The sequence below is a fragment of the Anneissia japonica genome, unplaced genomic scaffold (assembly GCF_011630105.1).
Source record: "Anneissia japonica isolate Jap-2015-1 unplaced genomic scaffold, ASM1163010v1 scaffold1525_len913038_cov183, whole genome shotgun sequence".
Classification (NCBI taxonomy): Eukaryota; Metazoa; Echinodermata; class Crinoidea; order Comatulida; family Comatulidae; genus Anneissia; species Anneissia japonica.
In genome coordinates this window covers 701272-723610 of record NW_022728504.1, presented here as the reverse complement: position 1 = coordinate 723610, position 22339 = coordinate 701272, and the positions used below count along the sequence as shown (strand labels likewise).

At 35.1% G+C, this 22339-nt stretch overlaps 2 protein-coding genes across 3 annotated transcripts; one reads left to right on the top strand and one right to left on the bottom strand.

Annotated features, from left to right (window-relative positions):
- Window positions 1-851: 851 nt before the first annotated feature.
- Window positions 852-11465, bottom strand: LOC117114218 (myeloid leukemia factor 2-like). 2 transcript variants are annotated; one of them, XM_033257816.1, is made up of 7 exons: window positions 11284-11465; window positions 10611-10688; window positions 9834-9962; window positions 9465-9537; window positions 8644-8730; window positions 8065-8185; window positions 852-3367 (listed from the first exon to the last, which is right to left on the bottom strand). In XM_033257816.1, exons 1-7 carry the CDS (start codon window positions 11413-11415, stop codon window positions 3271-3273), a joined length of 717 nt encoding a protein of 238 aa, XP_033113707.1. In that variant the 5' UTR covers window positions 11416-11465; the 3' UTR covers window positions 852-3270. The 2 variants fall into 2 exon arrangements, with proteins under 2 accessions (XP_033113707.1, XP_033113708.1); XM_033257817.1 differs by having other exon boundaries at window positions 10611-10685.
- Window positions 3813-8052, top strand: LOC117114216. Its single transcript, XM_033257813.1, has one exon. The coding sequence runs from the start codon at window positions 4339-4341 to the stop codon at window positions 5428-5430; it is 1092 nt and encodes a 363-aa protein (XP_033113704.1). The 5' UTR covers window positions 3813-4338; the 3' UTR covers window positions 5431-8052.
- Window positions 11466-22339: the final 10874 nt, after the last annotated feature.

Genomic DNA, 22339 nt, shown 5'->3' with positions numbered 1-22339 from the left:
CAAGCAGCGTGCCTTTTTAATTTATTTGTCCTTGCTTAAAGCTCTTTTGAATCAACCTTATGGCGTGCATTACCAGACTCTTGTTTTTTCTTGTTTTCCCAGTTAAGTTTGCAGTGAGGGGTCTTTTTTTTTTCCTTTTTTTTTTTAAGCTCTGGCATTTTGTGCTATATAAATCTAACATTTATTATTATTATAAAGGTCTGAAGAGTAACAACTTTGCCTCCATTGTAAATAAGGTAATAAGCATAATCAAGTTTGTTCTTGTAATAAGTCACCGTCTTGGGTATAATAAAACCGTGAAATAAAAAGGGCATTGTAGCAGCACCCAAGTTTTTTTGTCCCCCCACCCATTCACCCTCTCTTCCAAAAGTGGATAAAAACCTCATATCACCTCGGTTTTTTCATTTTTTATCAGGGTTTCCCTTTTTGTGGTATTACGTTAGTACTTGGAACATACTCTGATGAAGTCCTGGTTACGAAAAGCACCACAGCTTAATGTTTTAATGTGATAATACTGTTTACTTTGGGTAACAATATCAAAAGGCAGGTTTTGTTAATACAATATAGAATATAGGATCTTGTTAAAGCAATAGATCAAACAATTCTTCAAAATAAATACTTCTTCAGAATAAATTATAGACTAGGAAAACACTGTACAATGTAGGTGCTATGGTATACAAATATTGAATGCTCATGAGGGGAATGGTGAAATCTATTGCCTGGAGGTTGGAGATCATAGCCGTTTCTTAACCAATCAAATGCCTAGAATCTGTATGCGGTATATAATGGATATTAGTCCAGCTTAATTCCTCAAGTTTTCCCTCTCTGACAAAAAGCAACATGAATCAATAAACCATTATACATTAGCTTTTTATTGATCACGAATAAAGCCATCTGAAAAAAAAAAACTTTTGTTTTCTCTCTGACTTAATCATAAACAAAAAGCAATAATATATACAATTAAAATACAAGAAGTTGCAAATTTCTAACTTGGTTTTTACTCTTTCATCATGTTAATATTATGTTTATCTTGAAAGAGATATTGTGCATCTTACAATCTAAATTAAGACAATCCTATTCAACAAGTACTTTAATAACAATCAAGCATACAGCATAATTTGCATAATAGAACTTAGAAATGGCAAAGCATGCAGACTAGCTTTTTGGGTTTAAGTTGAATGATTTTTGAGGTTTCAAAATTATACCCGACCGTCTTTCAGCAATAGACACAATCAGCAACCGATGTGTGACATAGCATGTGCTTCTTCAGAGTGATTTCCTCTAAGGGACATCAATGATGCTGGAACACCAGCAAACAACTTGGACTTGGGAATACTGTCTAAAACGGTTCACAAGATACTGGCCCCAAATACCGAGACTTCACAATAAGTATATTAGTGGTTAGATTAGATGCGAGAATAGTCAATCTATGTACTATAAATAGGATATGTTAGGATCTCTAGGCTAGGTAAAAAGGTTGGAAGGTTTATGTAAATTCCAAAGCCTAAAGTGCACACACAATGCTAGAATAAGTATAAACACAATTTTAAATCAACTTTCCTTGCCATTTATTTCTCGCGTATCAGTAGGCCGTTTTTATTAATTGTCATATAACACTTACCAGTTCCCAGTTGCCAATTGTGTCTTGTACCTCAACAATGTGAAGTCTCACCACAAAAACTATTTGCTTGACTCATGTTTGGTACAATCACAGCATGTTTGGGTAGGTCACATTATAAACTTTTATTTGGTCTTTGAATGGCTTTCATCTCTGGATAAGTAGATCCAGAGATGCGAGTTTATAACAAATTAAATAATACCCTTCAGATTCTTTTTCTGCCTTATATATCATTTTGGATATCAAATATCAGACGGAGAGAGCTCAATCAACAAGCGCATAGTGTTTTTTGCATGATGCGCTATTCAATTTATTATTATACAACTATTATTATTATTATTAGATAATATACATTTATGTACTGTTTGAGTGTAAGTATATGTATTTGTATATGTTTTTCTGCCTTATATATCATTTTGGATATCAAATATCAGACTGAAAGAGCTCAATCAACAAGCGCATAGTGTATTTTGCATGATGCGCTATTCAATTTATTATTATACAACTATTATTATTATTAGATAATATACATTTATGTACTGTTTGAGTGTAAGTATATGTATTTGTATATGTTTTTCTGCCTTATATATCATTTTGGATATTAAATATCAGACTGAAAGAGCTCAATCAACAAGCGCATAGTGTATTTTGCATGATGCGCTATTCAATTTATTATTATACAACTATTATTATTATTATTATTATTATTATTATTATTAGATAATATACATTTATGTACTGTTTGAGTGTAAGTATATGTATTTGTATATGTTTTTCTGCCTTATATATCATTTTGGATATCAAATATCAGACTGAAAGAACTCAATCAACAAGCGCATAGTGTTTTTGGCATGATGCGCTATTCAATTTATTATTATACAACTATTATTATTATTATTATTATTATTATTATTATTATAATTAGATAATATACATTTATGTACTGTTTGAGTGTAGGTATATGTATTTGTATATGGCGTGTATGTGTATCTACAAGCATGTATAAATTTATATTTTGTATTATAACTTATATTACTATTTCATTTCTGTCTCTACACCTTGGACTAAATATAATTTTATATTATATAATTTACTCTCTTTTTTCCATATGTTATTATAGCCGCCTTTAACATTGTTTGTTTTCAAACAGTAAAACAAAATGCCAAAAAAATAAACCCTCAAAAAACATGGTTTTGAGAAAATCAGCCTCAAAGTTAAACTAACCTGTACAAATAGAACATGGAGAATGCACTGAGAACACTTTTACAGAAAGAAAATTAATTAAAAATGCTATCATAAAATATTTGTATCAAAGTATTCAAAAGTATTTTTGGAAAGTGTTTGACTTTGACCTATTTAGGTGATTATCCAAATATGATGTCAACAAAGATACCGCTTATTTTTTGGTGAGACCTCACATGGTATGTGTCACTCTTTCAAAAACATTAAGTCCAGCCTCCATTATGACAATACATAATACAACACATACATTTCTTATACTTTCTTCCAAGATACCAATTTTAATAAATATGGCATTGAAGATCCTGCAAGAACACTCATTAGAAATGGCTTTTAAATAATATGTTTAAATAACTCATGAATAACTAATATTACAAATAATCCAAAATCTGATCATATTTTCTCTGATGTTTTTAATATTTAGGCTGCGAGTGGATTCTAACTCTGTGTCGCTCACTCTTTGGCCCATCTGAATGATCTTTATGTGTTCGCTTTCTGCTTTGTGGTTCACTGTTGAAAAATTGAAAAGTAAAATATAAATTTGGAATTGTAATGAAATAAAACAGAATGTATGAACTCTTTGAACAAATTAATTTTGAATGAAGACTAATTCTAAATGTGGCAAAGACAAGCCAAACCAGTCACTTGTCGCAAAAATCGATTTTGAGTTATTAATACAGGGTTAAAGTGTAAAATAGGAGCTATAAAATGGTAAAAAAAATCATTCAAATCTGACAATTCCTTATGAAGTTACAAGCATTTAAGTATACAGCTGTTTAAAGAACAATATATGAGAAATCAGCCTTCAAAGTTTATGATTTCAGGCATTTCTCATGCAGAAACTATTACAAAATCATTAAAAAGTGTTGTTTTAACATTGTAATTGGGAAAAATAACAGCACAGCATGATGTATAGATACATAAGCCTTAGTTTAGTGAAATAAAATAGATTTTTAAAAATTTTACATTCTAGCATGTTTTTGCTATTTTCTCTGAAACACAATTTGCGACGAGTGACTGGTTTAGCTTGTCTTTGCCACAAATATGAAAGTAGTAGTACAGAAGTAGAAATAGTGATACTATACTATGATAAAGTAAAGAGACACGAAGAGAAAACTATGAAGAGAAGGTATATTATTGAGAAATCATTTAGAAAAGTGTCACAAAAGAAGAAATCCATTGTAACAAAACAAAGGAAATTAGTTTGAAGTTACTCTTAACTCTTTCGCTACGGCGAGCCTCTCACAGCGGCGCAGATAAAATATGCAGTTTGAGCGGAAAGCCGCCGACAGCGGCTTGTTGACGTCACTGTAAACAAATGAGGATATCCCGGGGATATCCCCATGACGTTTGCATATATTATATTGAACAACAATCTGCATGACCTTTGACCTTATTTTAAGCTGTTGTGGGCGGCTTTCCGTCTGAATAAAGGCTGAAACAGGCTTCAAGCTGGCATTGTTGTTTTGAGTAAAATTTAAATGGCTGCGCTTGAGAGACGTAATTTAACTGCAGAAGAAGTGCTTCGCAGACTTGCACAGTGGGATGTCAATGATGATGATACCCAGAGTGATAGTGATTATTCAGATACTGCCACTGAATCACAAGATGACATGGATATTAGCGATGATGATAGTGTAGGCCTAGCTAGTCATGATAGTGATGGTAATGAAAGTGTGCATAACACTAGCACCAACAATGGTGACAGTGACAACTTTCAGCCTGTACCAAATCGGAGACGGAATGTCAGAGGGCGTGGTCGTAGACGTGGACGTGGTCCTGTCCGTGGCCATGGGCAAGGTGGACCCATTGCCGATAATTGGAATAATGTGACTAATTCACAGAATGATGCTGCGAGCCTTGTATTTCCCTTTCAACCCACTCAACAGAGGAACCCTGGTGTGCAAGCACTTTTGGATGAGAATTCAAGTGAGTTAGACTGTTTGTTTGAATTGCTGTCAGATGACATTCAAGATGACGTGATTCGTATGATAAATGAGTTTGCTGAATACAGGAAACGTATAAATAATCCTCCAAAGCGTAGGTCTGTGTACAACACGTGGAAGCCAATTGACCGCCATGAACTTTTGAAATTCCTGGCCGTACTTATTGCCATGGGTCTCAATAAAAAGCCATCAATAAAGGAATATTGGAGCATGTTCCCACCTTATTATAACCCATGGTATCATAAGATGTTTTCAAGAGATAGGTTTGAAGTAATCTACCACACAATGCTTCATGCATCCGATATTGATGCACTGTCGAAGGACAAAATTGAACCCTTTTTGAACAAACTTCTTGAAAAGTTTCAGGAGGCATTCTACCCATTTCAGAATCTATCGTTGGATGAAATGGTGATTGGGTGGAAAGGACGTTGGAAATACAAGCAGTACAATGCTTCCAAGCCCAGAAAGTATCACATCAAGACATTTGGACTCTGCGACAGTATTACTGGGTATGTGTGCAACCTTCTTGTGTACTTTGGGAGAGACACTTCGTACAATCCTGATCTAGGCAGGGGCACTGGTCAAGCAGAGAAAGTGTTTGAGTATTTACTGAGGCTTTCTCGGTAAAGGTCATCATGTTTTTGCTGACAGATACTACACCACAGAGAAACTGATTAGGTTATCTAATTGAAAAGAAGACTCACTTCACTGGCACACTAGCTCTCAATCGGAAAGGTTTTCCACTGGAACTGAAGACGCTGAAACTGAACCATCGAGAGGCTCGGTGGTACAGGAGTGATGATGATAAAATACTATGTGTGATGTGGAAAGATAAGAAAGGGAAGTCAAAAAAAGACAAGCCAGTTGTTGTTGTGTCAACACAAGCTTCGGTCAAAACCAAACTCATCACAAGAAAACAAGGTGATCCATTCAACATCCCGGAAGTTATACAGGATTATAACATGTCGATGAATGTGATCGCATGGATCAATCTGTATCATACTATGGACAATTCAATCGCAAAACGATCAAGTGGTGGAAACGCATCCTCTTATGGCTCTTGGAAATTTGCCAGGCTAATGCTTACATCTTGTATTGTCTGACATGTGCAGATGACACTCCCAAGTTGAGTTTGAAGATGTTCAAGAACAATCTTTTGATTCAAATTGAGAAGGCAGCTATTGCGAACCTTCCTCCCAATGCTGATATATCCAGACCAAGACCAGGGAGACCCTCAATTCTTGAGATTTCAAGGAAATAGGCACCTTGTGAAGTATGTCAAGGATGACAGAAACTGCGTGGTTTGTAGCAATCCTGTCACTCGCAAAAGGACAAACTTTGTGTTCTGGTTGCACCGGCAACCCACATCTCCATCCAAAGGAATGCTTCTACCAGTATCATACATCAAACTAATTCACATTTCAGTCAAGTAATACTCAGACTCATATACAATAAGTAATTTTCATAATAAAACATTTATTTCAGCATTACTACGATGAACCAGATATCAATTTTTATAGTTTCTATTTTTTCAAACAATTTTTAATTTTTCTACTTTGACGTCATATGACGTCACATATGACGTCATATTGTCTATACCAAAATTATACAATTAGACAGAGGAGGTCTCAAGGATAAAGAATATATACACTTTTGCTATTTTTTCCCCTAATTTCTAATTTTTCAATTTATGACATCATATGACGTCATTATGACGTCACATGTCATATTGTCTATACCAAAATTTATTAGACAGAGAAGGTCTCAAGGATAAAGAATATATATACTTTTGTAAATTTTTGAAAGCCAATTAAAAACTTATAACGCTTTTTCTATATATCTCCTATTTTCCCCAAATTTCCTGAATTTTATTCCGTCCAGATATGAGAAATATTGAATAGGAAATTACGTAGTGAAAGAGTTAATGAGTAGATATAATTTATAATCCACATCTCTGTTAAAAAAGTAAAGCACTCTAAGCCTTCCATCGGCGAGTCGATTGGCCGAGCAGTTAAGACGGGAACTGTGAGATACAGCCATAATATTGGCGCTGTTTGAACGGCACGCTCGCCTATGGTTCTGATGGTGGAATAAATCTTCCCGGATAAGTATTCTAAACTGTAGGTCCAGTGTCCATAATCGGCTCGTGTGCACTTTAAAGAACCAAGTACTGTACATCCTTCAAGAGGAGTAGGGGGGGTCACCTCAGTGTACTGGTCCATTTCAGTCCCTGTCTGGCAAAAGAAGGAGCGTTTACATCGCGGCCCATGTCAGGTATCCTACCTGCGAATCCTTCTACCACACTACGTAAGCAAGATCATACACACTAGCTATGTAGCGACTTGAGAAGAAGAGCTCCTCATAATTGATTGCCTGTGATGCTATCTCCATAATTGGTTGGCTGTGATGCTATGTACAGCAATATGTCATTCATAGGCACTGACCACTTTAAATGTAGTGTGCCTATAACCATGACATTTGTGGCAGCGCTAATTTAACTATACAACAGCAAATGCAAACAATATACTTTATAAGGGGTCATCCATTATTTTCATCATTTTCACAACGTACGCTGGGGGGATGGGGTTGAAGGCATGTGTACACTTTAAAAAAAGTACAAAAATGAGGATTTGGAAATGTTGGTCTACGCTTTTGTGCCTAGCCATTCCCCTAGAAAGCCTAAGTTTACCGTTATAAATTCACTGGTAAATGTTCAGTTTATCAATTGTTTATACACAGCGTCATCTTACATCCCTGATTAACGATGTGTTGATAAGCATTGCGTACATATAAACAATTTAAAAATACAAGGGAAATACACTTCTAGCTCCGTAAATTTGGAATAAGCTGTAAGGCAGTAGCCGACGAAACCACAGCCTGACACTGACAGTTTGGTAGCAGCATTTGGACCATGTGTTTCACTGTGCTGTGCTAAGCCTACGCCTACCTTATTTTCTTCTCCCTTCTTCTACTTCAATAGGGCCTAATTTCTACCTTTTAAAGTCAATGGGCCTACATCACTCACTCACTCTAACATTATTTTAAAACATAATTTATTATTTGTATTCCATGGATACTTATGAAAACACAAATTTTACGTGTTATCTATTTACTAAATACAACACCAGCAATCCACAAAAAAGATTCAAGCCTAAGGTCTGAGGCAGTGTGAAGTTGGCACTCATTCAAAAATACAATGAAAATTATGAAAGTAATGGATGGCCCCTAAACCTTTCAGTGAATGGTGGGTTTCATGCATACCTTTTTCCATCACAGATTGCTGGCGTATGCCTTCGTCTTGAGCTATGAGTGCGATCTTGTACAGCTGTTCTATGGTGTCGGGTCTTTGCCTGCCATTCTTCATCAAATGCTCTTGAATCAGCTGTAACGAGAGAAACCCTTATCATTGGTAATGAGTAAAGTAACTAATAGTGTATTACAGTATCCTTTGAATTATCATTGCTGGTAGAGGTCCCAAGTGGGGAAAGTGAAATTTCTGGGTAATTTGTCATTTATTGAAGTGTAATTTCTGGGCATTTTTTTTGGTTTATTAAATATACATATGACATGTTAATTCAACTTGTGTCATGATATTACCAAAAGCCTTTACAAATATTTAACAGAAACAGTCCGCTTTTTGTAAGTGGCAAAGAATAGGCAAAATAAGTCATTTTTCATTTCATAAGAACAAGAAACCTTAATCATTGGCAATGAGTGAAGCAACTAACAGTGTATTACTATCATCGTTACTAATATATTTACATTCAACACAATTTTGAATGTAGTGACTTTAAACATTATACAGTCACTATTATCATCTTAGCAACACTTAAAACTTACATTCATCTAGATTTACAAATTCTTGCTCTTCCTCAGTGTCATTGGATCTTGCATTGCGAGATTTCTTGATTGTATGTGAACGGTCATCTGCAAAACAGAAAACAATGCATTTCTTGGGATGAGTTAGCCTTTAGTAAAGAAAAAGTGTTGGAAACCATAGTTTTTATCACAACTTATTGACATCGGAGGTTGTCTTCCCAATCACCTCGTAATGTAATAGTTATAAAATAACATGTTACGATCTTGTCATAATTCGGAAGACTGTATGTGTAATGTAGACTTGGTACAGTATGTAAATAAATTATTGAGCATTTTTTTTTGAAAATTATTATAGTATTGTTTTTAAAGTATATAGTGTATTTTTCTCATTTCATTTTATTTATTTTCTCAAAAACAAGCCTTTCAGTCCTCTGTTGGTTAACCCTATCTTTTATCATATCTCTCAATGTTTACACACCGTTTAGTGTATATTAACTGCATATCTCTTATATAAATTATCTAACACACTTTTATACAAGTTTGTATAACCTCAGCAATATACTATATTAAAAATTATTATATTGTATATAACAAGACAATAATGTAAAGCATAAAATACAATTGCAAATACTATCTAAATGCAAACCATATTATTAATTAACGATGCAACCTATGCCTGCAGGAGAAATACCACATCATATGCAATCCGGAATTCTAGTACACTTAACCAATAAAAAATTCACTTTGGCCCTTTGACCGATTTTTATGCACACCCCTGGCCTACAGCCATCTATTCAGCCCAATTTATTGGATATCAATACAAATTTCTCCCATGTACTCACTAATATGATGTCCAACAGCCATTTTCTCCACACCAGAAGCAGAATCCCGAACAGATCTGCGTGTTTCTTTGATCTAAAAAAATGTTACGACAGCAATAATATTTACAAAATACACAAATATATCCACTGTACACCATCGATTCATTCAAAAAGCATACAAAGATGTGGATTTACTGTACTTTGCTGTGGGTAGGTAAACAAGCCTGATGTGAGATTGTAAGTAAAAAAAAAACAACAAAATAAACACAATTTGACAAGGTAACAGAGATAATTATCTAGAGAGTTATTTAGTTGCAACTGAGATCAATATATTTGGGTAACTCTAATTTGGTGTTCGTAAATTTTGAATTCAAAAGCGAAAATGCTTACCCCTCCTGGAGCTTGTCTGGTACTTGATGTTGCTTGATAAATATTTGGAGCTCCGCCACCAGTATTTGAGTAACTAGTAAATGAGGAATGGCTGTAGGTATGGGCATTAGGATTGCTAGCCAATTGCCCCTGTCAAAAATCATCATTTCATCATTAGTCAAAAAATATTAAATGATCATAAGCACAGCAGCAATATATATTCTCTCCAAAGAGCATAAAAGTAAATCATAGCATTTGGAGGACACTGTGAATTAACAAAATTCCAAGCAAACATCAAAGAATGCACCACTCTTAATCATCTTTGCTCCAATCTCTTTTTAACAGACTTTACTGGGAGAGATAATCCATTTCATTCAATTTTAATTAACAATCATAAATTCATAAATATTTAGGCAGAGTAAACTGCTTTTGAAAATGTTTTGCTATATTTGTAATGGCATGTTTAGCATTTTTTATAACACCACTTACTTTGATGAATTGGCAAACCAATGAACCAATGTGTAAAATAATCTTTTTTGTTTTTATTATTATAGTCATAAAAAATATAAAAATAATGTAAACTGTGAATGACGAAGATGATAATGATGAAGTTAATTACCAAAATGAGACCTGAAATATGGAATTTACGTGCATTAGGTATGTCTACGCCGTATTAAGAGCAAAATTGTTTTAATCTGAGATCAGTTAGCAAGTACGCCAAAGGTCCTAAATGATTACCTTTTCAGGCCGATATATATTGCCGGATGAATGGCAAAAACTATATTAATAAAAACTTACAAAATTCTGGTGCATATCTGCCATCATGCGGTTCATTCCGGAGAACATGTCAAACATGCCAAATGGAGCCATTTGCTGCTGGTGATGCAAAATTACTAATAACATTAATAATGGCAAAGGTGAAGGTAGGATAAACCTATAACTTGCAGGGTCATTGTGCTGATTTGCATGGGTGTGGTTTTAATAACAATATTAATTAAGTATTTCATTGTTCGGAATTTTCTGAAGATGACAACTCAATTGATCTTTTCAGAACTATCTATATGGTGTACCACAAGCATTAATATATACCGTCGTAACAATATTAATTAACAATGATTCAATAATAATAATAATAATAAAAGTCAATGAGCTCACTTTCTCATTACCATGGACATTTAAAAATTTTTGCCTTTCTTTAGATATAACTGATAACGTTTTGGTATTAGTATAGTATCTTAAAACAATCTATAGATCCTTAACAATCCTTCCAATTTGTCAGTCCAACAAATCACTATAGTCATCGAAAATAATAATAAATAATAATAATAATAATAAAAATAAAGTTCAGTACACCTGATGCTTCAGTGCAATTGGCAACTATCTGACAAAAGATTTGTTGTGTTTATTTATCTCATAGTAAAATTCTTCCGAAAGTCAGTCTCACAAAAAATATTTGAAGAATATTTCTTACTTGTTGCTGGACGGATCTTGATGGGTTATGAGAGGGTCTAGCGCTTACGGCTGACCGACGACCATCTGTTATGGCCATAAATGGATCATGATGACCAAATCCCATTCCCAAATCACCGAACACACTGGACATATGTTGTCTGTGTCTACGATGGAAATCACTGTGATATGGTGAAGAGAAAAACAAAATAATAGAGATCTTAAAAAGCAATCACAATCCTGATACCGGTCTAAATAAGGATGTGAACTTCCTGAGGGCATTATACAAATGCGCATTTAGATTCTAGACCATTCTGTATATTATACCGGAATCAGACATGTCAAGTCTCACGCTTCTCATGGAAGTCTCAGGAATTCAACTTCAACCTCACGCGAGGCCTACTGTATATATTCCAGAATTTCTTTAAATTATATTTTTCTAATGTATTATTTTATCAAAACAAGCATACAAAATGTACAAACACGACTAAAAGCGCTAGCGATCCCATAGCGACCGTCAATTTTCGACATCGCCTCAGCATAAACTGAAGAACAATACGTGGGATATCAAAGTGGCACTTTGTATCAATGTATTCACTGTAAAGGACGCTTGAATGTATTTTCCTTAAGGTTAGTAACCTTGCGCATAATTTTCAAAAAATGCCCAATCTCAAGCAAATCAATGAGAAGAAATCTCAAGCAAGCCAGGGCCAGACCTTTGACAGGTCTGCGGAATCCTGTTAACACAGAAGAAATCTCAAGCAAGCCAGGGCCAGACCTTTGACAGGTCTGCGGAATCCTGTTAACACTTAAAATAAAATCGATTGTGACAATATAAAAACACGTAACATTCAAATAAATAAAACCTTAAAATACAGACAAAATGAAGGATCTAAACAATTTGTTATGGTTGTGTAAAAACCAATTTAACAAATTAAATCAATACCGTTACAACACGGACACAGTAGGCCTTTATTATAAATAATTCAGAAACACAAACAAAAAAAAAACACTTTAAACAAATACAAAACCCCTTAAGGTAAATGGCATTTAATACGTCACCATCACCCAATGAAGTGCCGAATTGTGTGTGACATCATCTTTCAAGACTGGCATTGGCATTGCAGACCACCCACACTGTGAGAGGTGCAAACAATGCACAGTACCAGTGGCAAGGGGGAAGATTTCCCTGACGAGAGCAAAGTGGGTGTGGTCGCTTAAATTATTCCGAGAATGGTTGGGGGGGGGGCTGAGGGTTTCAAAGGCTTATTTTAGAGTCTATTAATATCTTCAAAATACATATAATTATTTCCGCGACGAATTATGGTTTTTCTCCGCGACTGGGGTGGAGGCAGCTACCGCTCCGGTTGCGCTGCCCCTGTTTCTTACTATTGAAACTGCATTACGATTTTCGGAACCTTGTATAAAACTTTACCATTATCCTAATTTGTAAGGCTGTTGTATTTAATGCATACAGCTTAGTATTCTTATTCTCTAAATTTATCTCATAGTAGAGTCTTTTAAGTTGTTGAATTTTTAACATTGTTTAAACTCACAACTGAATTTTGTGTACTTTGGCATCAGCAAATAAGTTAATAATATGATTAAAGTTAGCAATGTTGTCTGCTTCATCACGCTAAATACTAAGTAGTGCCAAAGCAGATAATCTTGATTGTCCCATCGTGGATCATGTAGAGCTTTAGTCATGTAGTCATTACAGAATAGGATAAAAAAAAAAAAAAAATAGAAAATGGTCGAAATGGCCTGAAAAGAAATCACAATCTATAAATTTGCCAATAAAAACAACTACATTCAGATTTTTATTAACTGAAAATATTCATGCCTGACGACATACATCAATTTTGTTGTGTTTTTCTAAAAAGTGCTTATTTTTTTACACTCATTCTCCCATTTCAGCACCCCTGGGCACGTGTCCCCCCTTGACTCCACTAGCTACGCCATTGTACAGTACTGAATTAGCAAAGAGTACAGTATTTTCTCTTATAATACTGTCATCGTCATCGATAAAAATAGTCGTAAGGGTTCCACTCAGCAATAAGAGTCATGTCATATAGGCTATCTATAGCCGTATTAAGCAATGCCGAATCCTCAGGGCCAAACTTTTGACATAGGCCCAGGCCTTGCTTAGCCTTCGCTTAATAAGAGAGTTGACATACTAATCAGTCTTTGGTCTAATCTATTTACATGACAAAACTTGCACTAAAAAACTGAATATACTGTAAACTACTTTATAATAAGAGGATTCATATAGACCTATTAGAACTTTAACTGTAGTACTGTACTGTTTTAAATGGGCCGGCATCAAACGTTTATTCAGAAAAATTTGACACTAATAATCGGGTGATTGTGGAAACATACAGTAATCTCTCAATCAATGAATTCTGACCGATGTTTATGATTGAGGGAATAACAGCAACAAAGTCTACGTAAAGTTGGGTAAATGTACTGTACGGTTGCATGTGTATTCAAAGTGTATGAATAATTTGGTCGGACTGTAAAGCGTTAATTTTGAATATGTTCAGTATCACAACCTTGGCTTCTTCAACTAAAACTGAATGAGGAATGAGATTTTGGGGTCTTGAGAATTTCAGACTTGGTATGGAGGAATTTAGTTTTTGACTATATATATGCCACCCAGATCAATTTATCACTACAGCAGGTTCGCCACCAAGTGAAGGATCTCAGCAAGGCCTAGGCCATGCTTAGATTCTTGGCCAAGCTAAGAATTTAAGCAAGGCCTATGCCAAGAGTTTGGTACAGGATTCGGTCCTTGTTTGATATGCCTATATACAGATACTGTAAATGACATGACTCTTACTGAGATCTGAAAATATTATATGGTTATGTATTAAATTCTCTTGTTCTAAAAGCATGATTATGGCATGTATTTTAAAGAAAACCTGAAACCTCACCATATGCCATAAATGATTTTTTAGAAGAACTAAGCTACTGTATTATAAATCAAAATATAATTGTCCAATATTTATAACAGGAGATTTTAATGGTAGAACTGGAACTGGAAATGATTTCATAGATATTGATGACTATCCTATGGGTTGGGATTATGAATTGTGCTGTATAATATTGACAATCAAATTGTACCTAAATATAATGTAGATGGCACTGTCAACAAATATGGTCTTGAACTTTGGAATTTTACAAAGAAACAGCGATGTGTATTGCTAATGGCAGAATTAACAAACAGCTGTCTAATAAGCATACTGTACATTTATAGGGCAACAGGGTCAAAGCGTTTGCGATTATCTACTTTTCCAACATAATAATTTTAAACATATATCTTATATAATATCATTGTGTTGAGTCCGATCATATGCCAATACATTGTGTTATTAATCTTGAATTTTCTGAAAATAACGCTAATACACATAACAATGAAAATGTATACTGAATACAAAACAACTACCTTTGGTCAAATGAATACTTGATTGAATTTAATGCACATTGGAGTCATGAAACAATTGAAGATTATGATGAAGACTTTATGAATGCTACAGTACAAGTACAAATAAAGTCAATAATGCTTTATCATTTTTATGTAAAATGTTTGAATATGTCTGTAATGGTATTTGCAAGTCAAACTATAAACCCCCAAAAGACAAAAAACCATGTGAATACCAAAAATTGGTGGTTTGATAAGGAAGGTTATACAGTAATATGAAAATTAGTTAAAAAATGTTTAAACAAATTTAAATATCTTCACACACAACATTTGTTAGATGTGTATACAGTGCACCCTCCAATTCGAGACCCCTCTAATTCGAGACCACTTTTCCAAAGACCAAAATAACCATCTTCAACATTTTAACACAAAGCTGGCCCTCTAATTGGAGACCAACCCTGAGACCACCCCAAATTTTCAGGTCCCAAAGGTGGTCTCGAATTGAAGGGCGAACTGTATCCAGATAAAGAAAACATATAAACATTTTATCAGGACAAATAAATATTTAACAAAAACTTAATGAAATCACACATGCTTTAGGAAATGAAAGATAGCAAATTGTTCTGGTCTAAATTCAAAGAACCTAAACAAGCAGTATTCCCTGATATGGTTTGGCACGACCATTTTAAAAATGTATTTGAAACTGCAAAAGGAAGATGACACCGCCCTTGATTTAATTTACCCTCCTTTGCATAATAATCTTGACATATTGAATTCTGATATTGATCTAGAAGAAATAAAATATGCATTTAAAATCCAGAAAACAGGCAAGGCCTTTGTGATTGATTGCATGATTTTTTAATTTTTTGTGAATATCAAACCAAATTTTTATATAACATAAAATTACTTTTTGATGCCGCATTCCAATTGAGCATTTAAAGGGAAAACTTAGTTTGCTACCAGTTTTGATGTGGGCAGATAGGTTATGGTATAAAGAAAAGATTATTTCATACATCCTACACTGACTCCTTTTTGTTTTAATTATGTAAGAGAAAAGTTGTGATTAGCAGATCAATGCATGTTTAGATCAATGAAACAAACAAAAATTCTTCCTCGTTTTTTTAGGTTAAATATCTTGAAATGATGGTGTTCAGAATATAAATACTATTTACTGTTCTGTAACCCTTACTAAAACCAGCTTGTTCCTCATGAATTATATTGTTTTCTTTAATAAAATTAAGTGAGTCTTGTATTTTAACAATCCTAACTTACATAATTTGGTTATGTTTGGTATGATCAACATGTTTATGATAAATATAATTTTCTTAATGATCTTAAGTTGAGAGTTCCTGACATAGAAAAACAAAAATATTATGAAATAATGAAATCACAATCTATGTTGAAATATTATCGCTTATTCAAGCATAACATCACTTTAGACCATCATCTCTAGTATTTATAATTTCAAATATAAAATAATTTTAACTAAATTACATCTTGGCATTTTAGAACTTTATTAGAAACCGGGCGATGGAACAAGATTCCTCAACAAGATCACATATGCACACTATGTAACAAAACTTTAGTGGAGGATGAGTTCCATTTTCCTTTTATCCATCCATTATATTCCAATCTAAGAAAGAAGTTTATTCCACAATATATTTTCAATTATCCGTCGATTAATAAATTATGCTTACTCGGTTTTACATATTAAGTTAAAAAACCAAATATTATAATATGTATACTTTGTGTTCAAAGAAAACCAGCACTAATTATAATTATTGTTTTTGAATTTGTATAAGGGCCAAAGGCGTAATGTACGTAATGTACATAATACGACCGAAATGCATTTAAAAGCCATACTGTGAGACCGAAATGAAGACGCGACCGAAATGATATGTACTGTATGTACATCTATAGCCTATTACTACTGCAGTACTGCATTTTATTGAGTTTGGTAGATTTATTTATTTTTTTTTTTTTGCATTGAGTTTGATTTGTTTTCAGTGAGTAAGTTTGGGAGATTGCTGCTGTAGTTGTAGTTTTTATTTATTTTTTTCATTTGAGTTCAGTGAGCGAGTTGTTGATGTGTTTAAATTGTATTGAGTTTGGGAGATCGGTGCAGTTGTTTTTTTTTTTGATCGATTTTGATTGAGTTTTATCGCTGTTGAGTGTTGAGGTAACGAATTCATAGCACCGATTTTGATTGAATTGTCATTGTGCTGTTGGCAACTTTGTACTGACGTAGCACAGTCACTGATTTGCAAGTCAATCCGAGTGATGCCGACTAAGGTAAGAGTTTCCTCTTCTAAAAAATAAAAATATTTACAATCGCCATTAGTTAACAAAGTTATAGCCTATTCTGATTAACGTTAAAATACCGATTTTTATATTTTTACATTTTTTAAAGAATTTACAGGCCTACTTACAGTATACTGTTGTAAATAGGAAATACCAAGTGGTCAGTTCAAGTTTGGTGCTGCTTGTCTTGTTAAGACTCATTAGGTAATTAACCAATGTACCGCCCATCGTAACATCACATTAGGTTGGCGTCTGAACAATGTGCATTTGTCACATATCGAAATGTGATGAATCGAAAAAAAACCCCAAAAAAACCCATGGATGATAGTAACATTCACTGTCCTTATTTAATATATTATAGGCCTGCAAGCTCTATTCTTTAATTTTTGATTTTCTTTTTACAGAAAGGACGAGTCCGGTACCCCTGTGGTATGTGTGGCACAAACTGCAGGCTCCGGCCCATATGGTGCGGCCGATGTAAGCTATGGCATCACGCCCGATGCATAAACTCTATGATCGTGATCTGAAAACCCTCAAAAGTATTCCCATGGAATACACTTGCTCAACGTGCTTTGATGAGCCATACAGCTACAGTATACGAAAAGTGAAGGTATCTTAAGTGCTGGTGTAAAGATAGAATAGATACAAAGATACTTATGAGAAACAGCAAGTTGACAGGAGAACCTTTTGACAGAAGACATATTGGCAAGGTAGGGTGACTAATTATTTAAGAATATAATTAAAAATTAAATTTGATGAAAATTTACAGTTTAATATTTACTAATTTTACTTAGGCCTATACCATTTACCATATTGGTTTACTGTGTTTGTTTTTTTTTTTTATAAAACTATATCGGAAATTTTTTAATACAGGTTTGTAACACACAAGGCTAAAAACTATATCAAAACTCTTTTGGCGACACCTAGGGTGCGTTCGAGCCAGAAAAATATCCGTGCGAGGTCCGTGTATTTACACGGAAGTTAAATACTGTGCGTGGCTCGAACGGGGGTAAGATGTAAAAAACATCTGGAACACGCTCGCCTATTTTGACCACCAAATTTAGGGTTATAGAACCGTGTGTGTGAAGCGTGGTTAGAAATGTAAATATTGCGTGGCATGATGGGATATACTATTGCCTCGCTTACCTAAAACAAGTATTTCCGAGGTAAATTTTTACACGGTTAGACAAGATAAGTTTGTGCTCGAATGTGGGGACCCCTCGTGGTGTAAAGCCGTGCATTTACCTGTCATATACACGGAATTTAATAGGCGTGTATGGCTCGAAAGCACCCCTAGTAATTATTTTATTTCCCATTTCTGTAGGTTTTATCCCCAGTGGAAAATATCCCCTATAGCGGTTTGTGGCGATGGGAATTGCTTATTTAACGCACTCTCTGTGGCTCTCTATGGACACAAGGCTAGAAGTACCGAAATTCGTGTCAAACCTATCATGGAAATGGAGGAAAATCGTGCAGCGTACTTGCACTCGCCCGCCAACAGTCGACTACACTTAGTTTCACCAGACTACGAGTTATCACTTGACAAATGCATGAGAAATGGAGGATCATATGCATGGACTATCTGTGCAGCGGCGTCAGTTTGCAAATATCGAGTCTAAAACCACCAATAAATACGAGCGCACGAATCTTAAACTGATCATTCGAATGAAGAGTGAAAGGCCGCACCGATCCAATATATGTTATGTGGATTGGAACCAGACCACACCACACCAAAGGTATATGGACGCTGAACCATTTTGTTCCCCTGTTGAAGACGCACATCATTCCTGAGGTTATCAACAGTTCTTCCAACAGTTCTTCCTCTTCTTTGAGGTGAGTAATAAGATGTTCCGGCAGTTAATGGTTATGTAACTTATGATAAATACCATATGTCATTTAAAATGTACACTTTCAATTTCTTTTATTACCTGTATTCTGTATTATCATTTTTATTATTAAGACACAACATCAACTGCCTATTATGTTAGCCTTAATCACTTTAATTAGTTATTTTATTGTGATAAGAAATTTTTGAAGAAGAGAACTTTTCACCTGTTTTTTCTCTATGATCAATGTCATTATACAGTAATCTAATTGATTTTTTTTATTATTATATTAACATGATAAGGTATAATGAAACGGTGAAGTAAGAAAAGGAAAATTTGATTTATATGACGATACACCAGTGGCGGCTCTAGGATATATTTTCTGTGGGGGGGGGGGGCGCTAAGTTGTCCCGACAGGGGTGACTTGAGCGCATAGGCTCGAGCTGGGAGAAGGGGTTGAGAGGGGGTTCCCCCTCCCAAATGAGATTCTTTTTAAAGAATATCAACCTATAGATGGCCGAAAATGGCACTCTCAGACTGTGACAGACATGTGTTGGCTTGGTGTGGGCCTATTTTTATATGTTTTATGGTCTGAATGCCTGACGAGCTCTGTCCGGCAGGGGGCCTTGACCTGTCCGGTGGGGGGCTTAAGCCCCCCTGCCACCCCGCTGGCGCCGCCACTGCGATACACGGTGAATACTGAAAAGTTAAAATAACGAGATGGATTGAACAGGAATTTCCCACAGAAAAAACGGAAAAGAAATGATTTGAGCGGCTCTGCTGACATGAGTTGGCCATCCTTAGATGAAACCAGGTCTATACCAAAGAAGAAGTGGTGTAAATTCACTAGAAGACGTAAGTCACACCCCAGGGAGGACTCATCAACATGTCCTTTGCCAGAATTAAGAATACCAATTGGACCACTGTACCGTAGGCAGTACTGTAGGTTTCTTTTAGAAAGAAACCTACAGTACTGCCTTTGTTGAGAATCAAAACTAAGCTGTTTATGTACCATACATTTACAGTATTCACAATAATAAAACTCGTAAACATGGAAATCTTTGAATTAGCATGCTCCTCATTTCTAAGCTGTGGGATTCTTACAACCTAAGTAATTTTACCGCATTTTATTCTTTCACACCACTCCCAAGCCATTTATAATATGTCATAATACCATTGTTTTAACTCAGTTTCATTGTTTTTTTTTTAGTCAGACTTTGTGCGGAGGCACAGACACCACGTAAGGTACGTATAAAACACATATCAAAATAATTTGGAGATGAAAAAGAAATATATATCATAACATTACTGTAATAATAATAATCACTCAGTTCGCACATCTGCACCCCCTCTTTCTTACCAGACTGGATCAGCTCTGTACCAAAGAAGCGGTGTAAATGTACTAGAAAGACCTAAGTCACACCCAAGAGAGGACTCGTCAGCAAGGCCTTTGTCAGAAGCACCCAAACCCTTCATAATTACGTGGAATATACCATAATTATTGTTTTTTAGTCGGATTTTGATGATGGAAGTGCGGGGGAACAGACACAAGAAGATCCCACTGGCTCGAAACCACAGAATGCGTCGACACCACGTAAGGTATGTATAAAACACACCTCAAAATAATTTCTAGATGAAAAAGAAATGTATAACAACATATAACAGCGCCCCCTCTTTCTTACCGGAGTGGATCAGCTCTGTACCAGCTCTGTACCACAGAAGCGGTGTAGATTTACTAGAAAGACCCAGGCTGATAAAGACCAAAGTCATCCAAGAGAGGACTTGTCGGCAAGGCCTTTGTCAGAAGAACTTAAAACTCTTCATAATTATGTGGCATAATACCATAAATATTGTTAACTTAGTTCCATTGTTTTTTAGTCAGACTTTGATGATGAAAGTGCGGGGGAACAGACACAAGAAGAACCTACTGGCTGGAAACCACAGGCTGGGTTAACACCGCGCAAGGAATGTAAAAAACTCACATTGAAATATTTTAATAGTTTTAAATAACGCACTGCATAATATAGTTGTCCTCAAATATTGTTACAACTTTGAAAGGTAGGCTTATATAATATATATACATAATATATATATAAATATAATATATATACATATATATATATATGATATATATAATATATATATAAATATAATATATATACATATATATATATATGATATATATAATATATATATAAATATAATATATATACGTTGGAGATTGGCCTAAAATTAGACCTGTCTCTTATACACATCTAGATGTGTATAAGAGACAGATATATACGTATGTATATACAGGTCTCCCTCCAATTTGGGAAATATATACTGTATATTTATGTATATATGTACAAAATTCATTATAAAATTAATCATTGAATGTTGGCGTATTGACATTCAGATTCTGAATTGATGCTATGGGCCTAGACAAGGCCCACAGTTAGGCCAGCGACCTAGTTAGGTCAGGGGCCTAGCTAAGTTAGGCCAGGGGCATACAGTAGGCTAGTTTTTCCAGGAGGCCATGCCTCTAAGGTTGGCCTAGGTAGACAAAAAGAATACTAGATTAGGTAAGCCAGGGCTTGTTGGACTAAAACACAGAATCGTTTCTATTGTTTTTTCGACTTTTAGTAGATAAATACGGTAAGCTCTACAGTGGCGGATCCTGTTTGCTGGAGGGGAGAGGGGAAGTGTGTGGAAAGACTAAGCAGCAGTCAAATAATGAGTGTGCCATGAATAATTTAGCTAAGAGTTGGGGATATTCAGGTTAGCCTGGAGACACATGCATCTGCCCCTGTTCTGTAGTGGTAGGAGACGCTACTACTAGTGACAAATGATCTTACTGGAGGTGCAATGCCTCACAACCCCACCCCCCTCCTCCGGTACCGGTAACTAATACCTCCTAATTTCTTAATATAATAATAATAATAATAATAATTTGCAATTTGTATAGCGCCTCCCGCTGGTCCAACCTTGAGGCGCTTGACAACAACTGAAGAAAACGGAATAGAAAAAACCATGAACCTAGACTAACAGCACTCTAGACGCCTAACCGAACCAAACCAACACTGCACCGTTTATCGGCAATTTAAGGCGTGAAGCCCGCCGATGCATGACTCACAGGTGCTCAAGTGATGGTGGTGTCTAGCTGAACAGTTAATGGGAAAAGAAAGAATAAATAAACAAAATAGTGGTAAAAAGTGTCTTAAAGAAATTCAGCAAAACTTTGAGTGAAGAGGTGAGATTTGGGTTGTATTTTAAAAAGCTGAAATGAGTCGGCGTTTCTGATTTCATCTGGTAGTGCTTTCCATAAGGTAGACGCCGCAGAGGTGATTGCCCGTGAGCCGAATGTGATGGTAGTACTTTTCGGAACTTTTAGAAGATTCTTAGAAGTGGATCGGAGAAAGCGTGTTTGCGTGTAAGGAGTGAGCAGTTTGGTGATGTATTCTGGAGCACGATTGTTCATTGCCTTGTATGTTAACAGCAATGTTTAAAAAGTAATTCTCTTGTCGACAGGAAGCCAGTGAAGATCATAT

Coding starts and splice junctions, on each gene's coding strand:
- LOC117114218 (XM_033257816.1), bottom strand. CDS start 11,415: ATGTCCAGTGTGTTCGGTGATTTGGGAATGGGATTTGGTCATCATGAT. Junction 9,538..9,833: donor CCAGACAAGCTCCAGGAGGG/GTAAGCATTTTC, acceptor ACATTTTTTTAG/ATCAAAGAAACACGCAGATC. Junction 3,368..8,064: donor GCAATCTGTGATGGAAAAAG/GTATGCATGAAA, acceptor ATTTTTCAACAG/TGAACCACAAAGCAGAAAGC.
- LOC117114216 (XM_033257813.1), top strand. CDS start 4,339: ATGGCTGCGCTTGAGAGACGTAATTTAACTGCAGAAGAAGTGCTTCGC.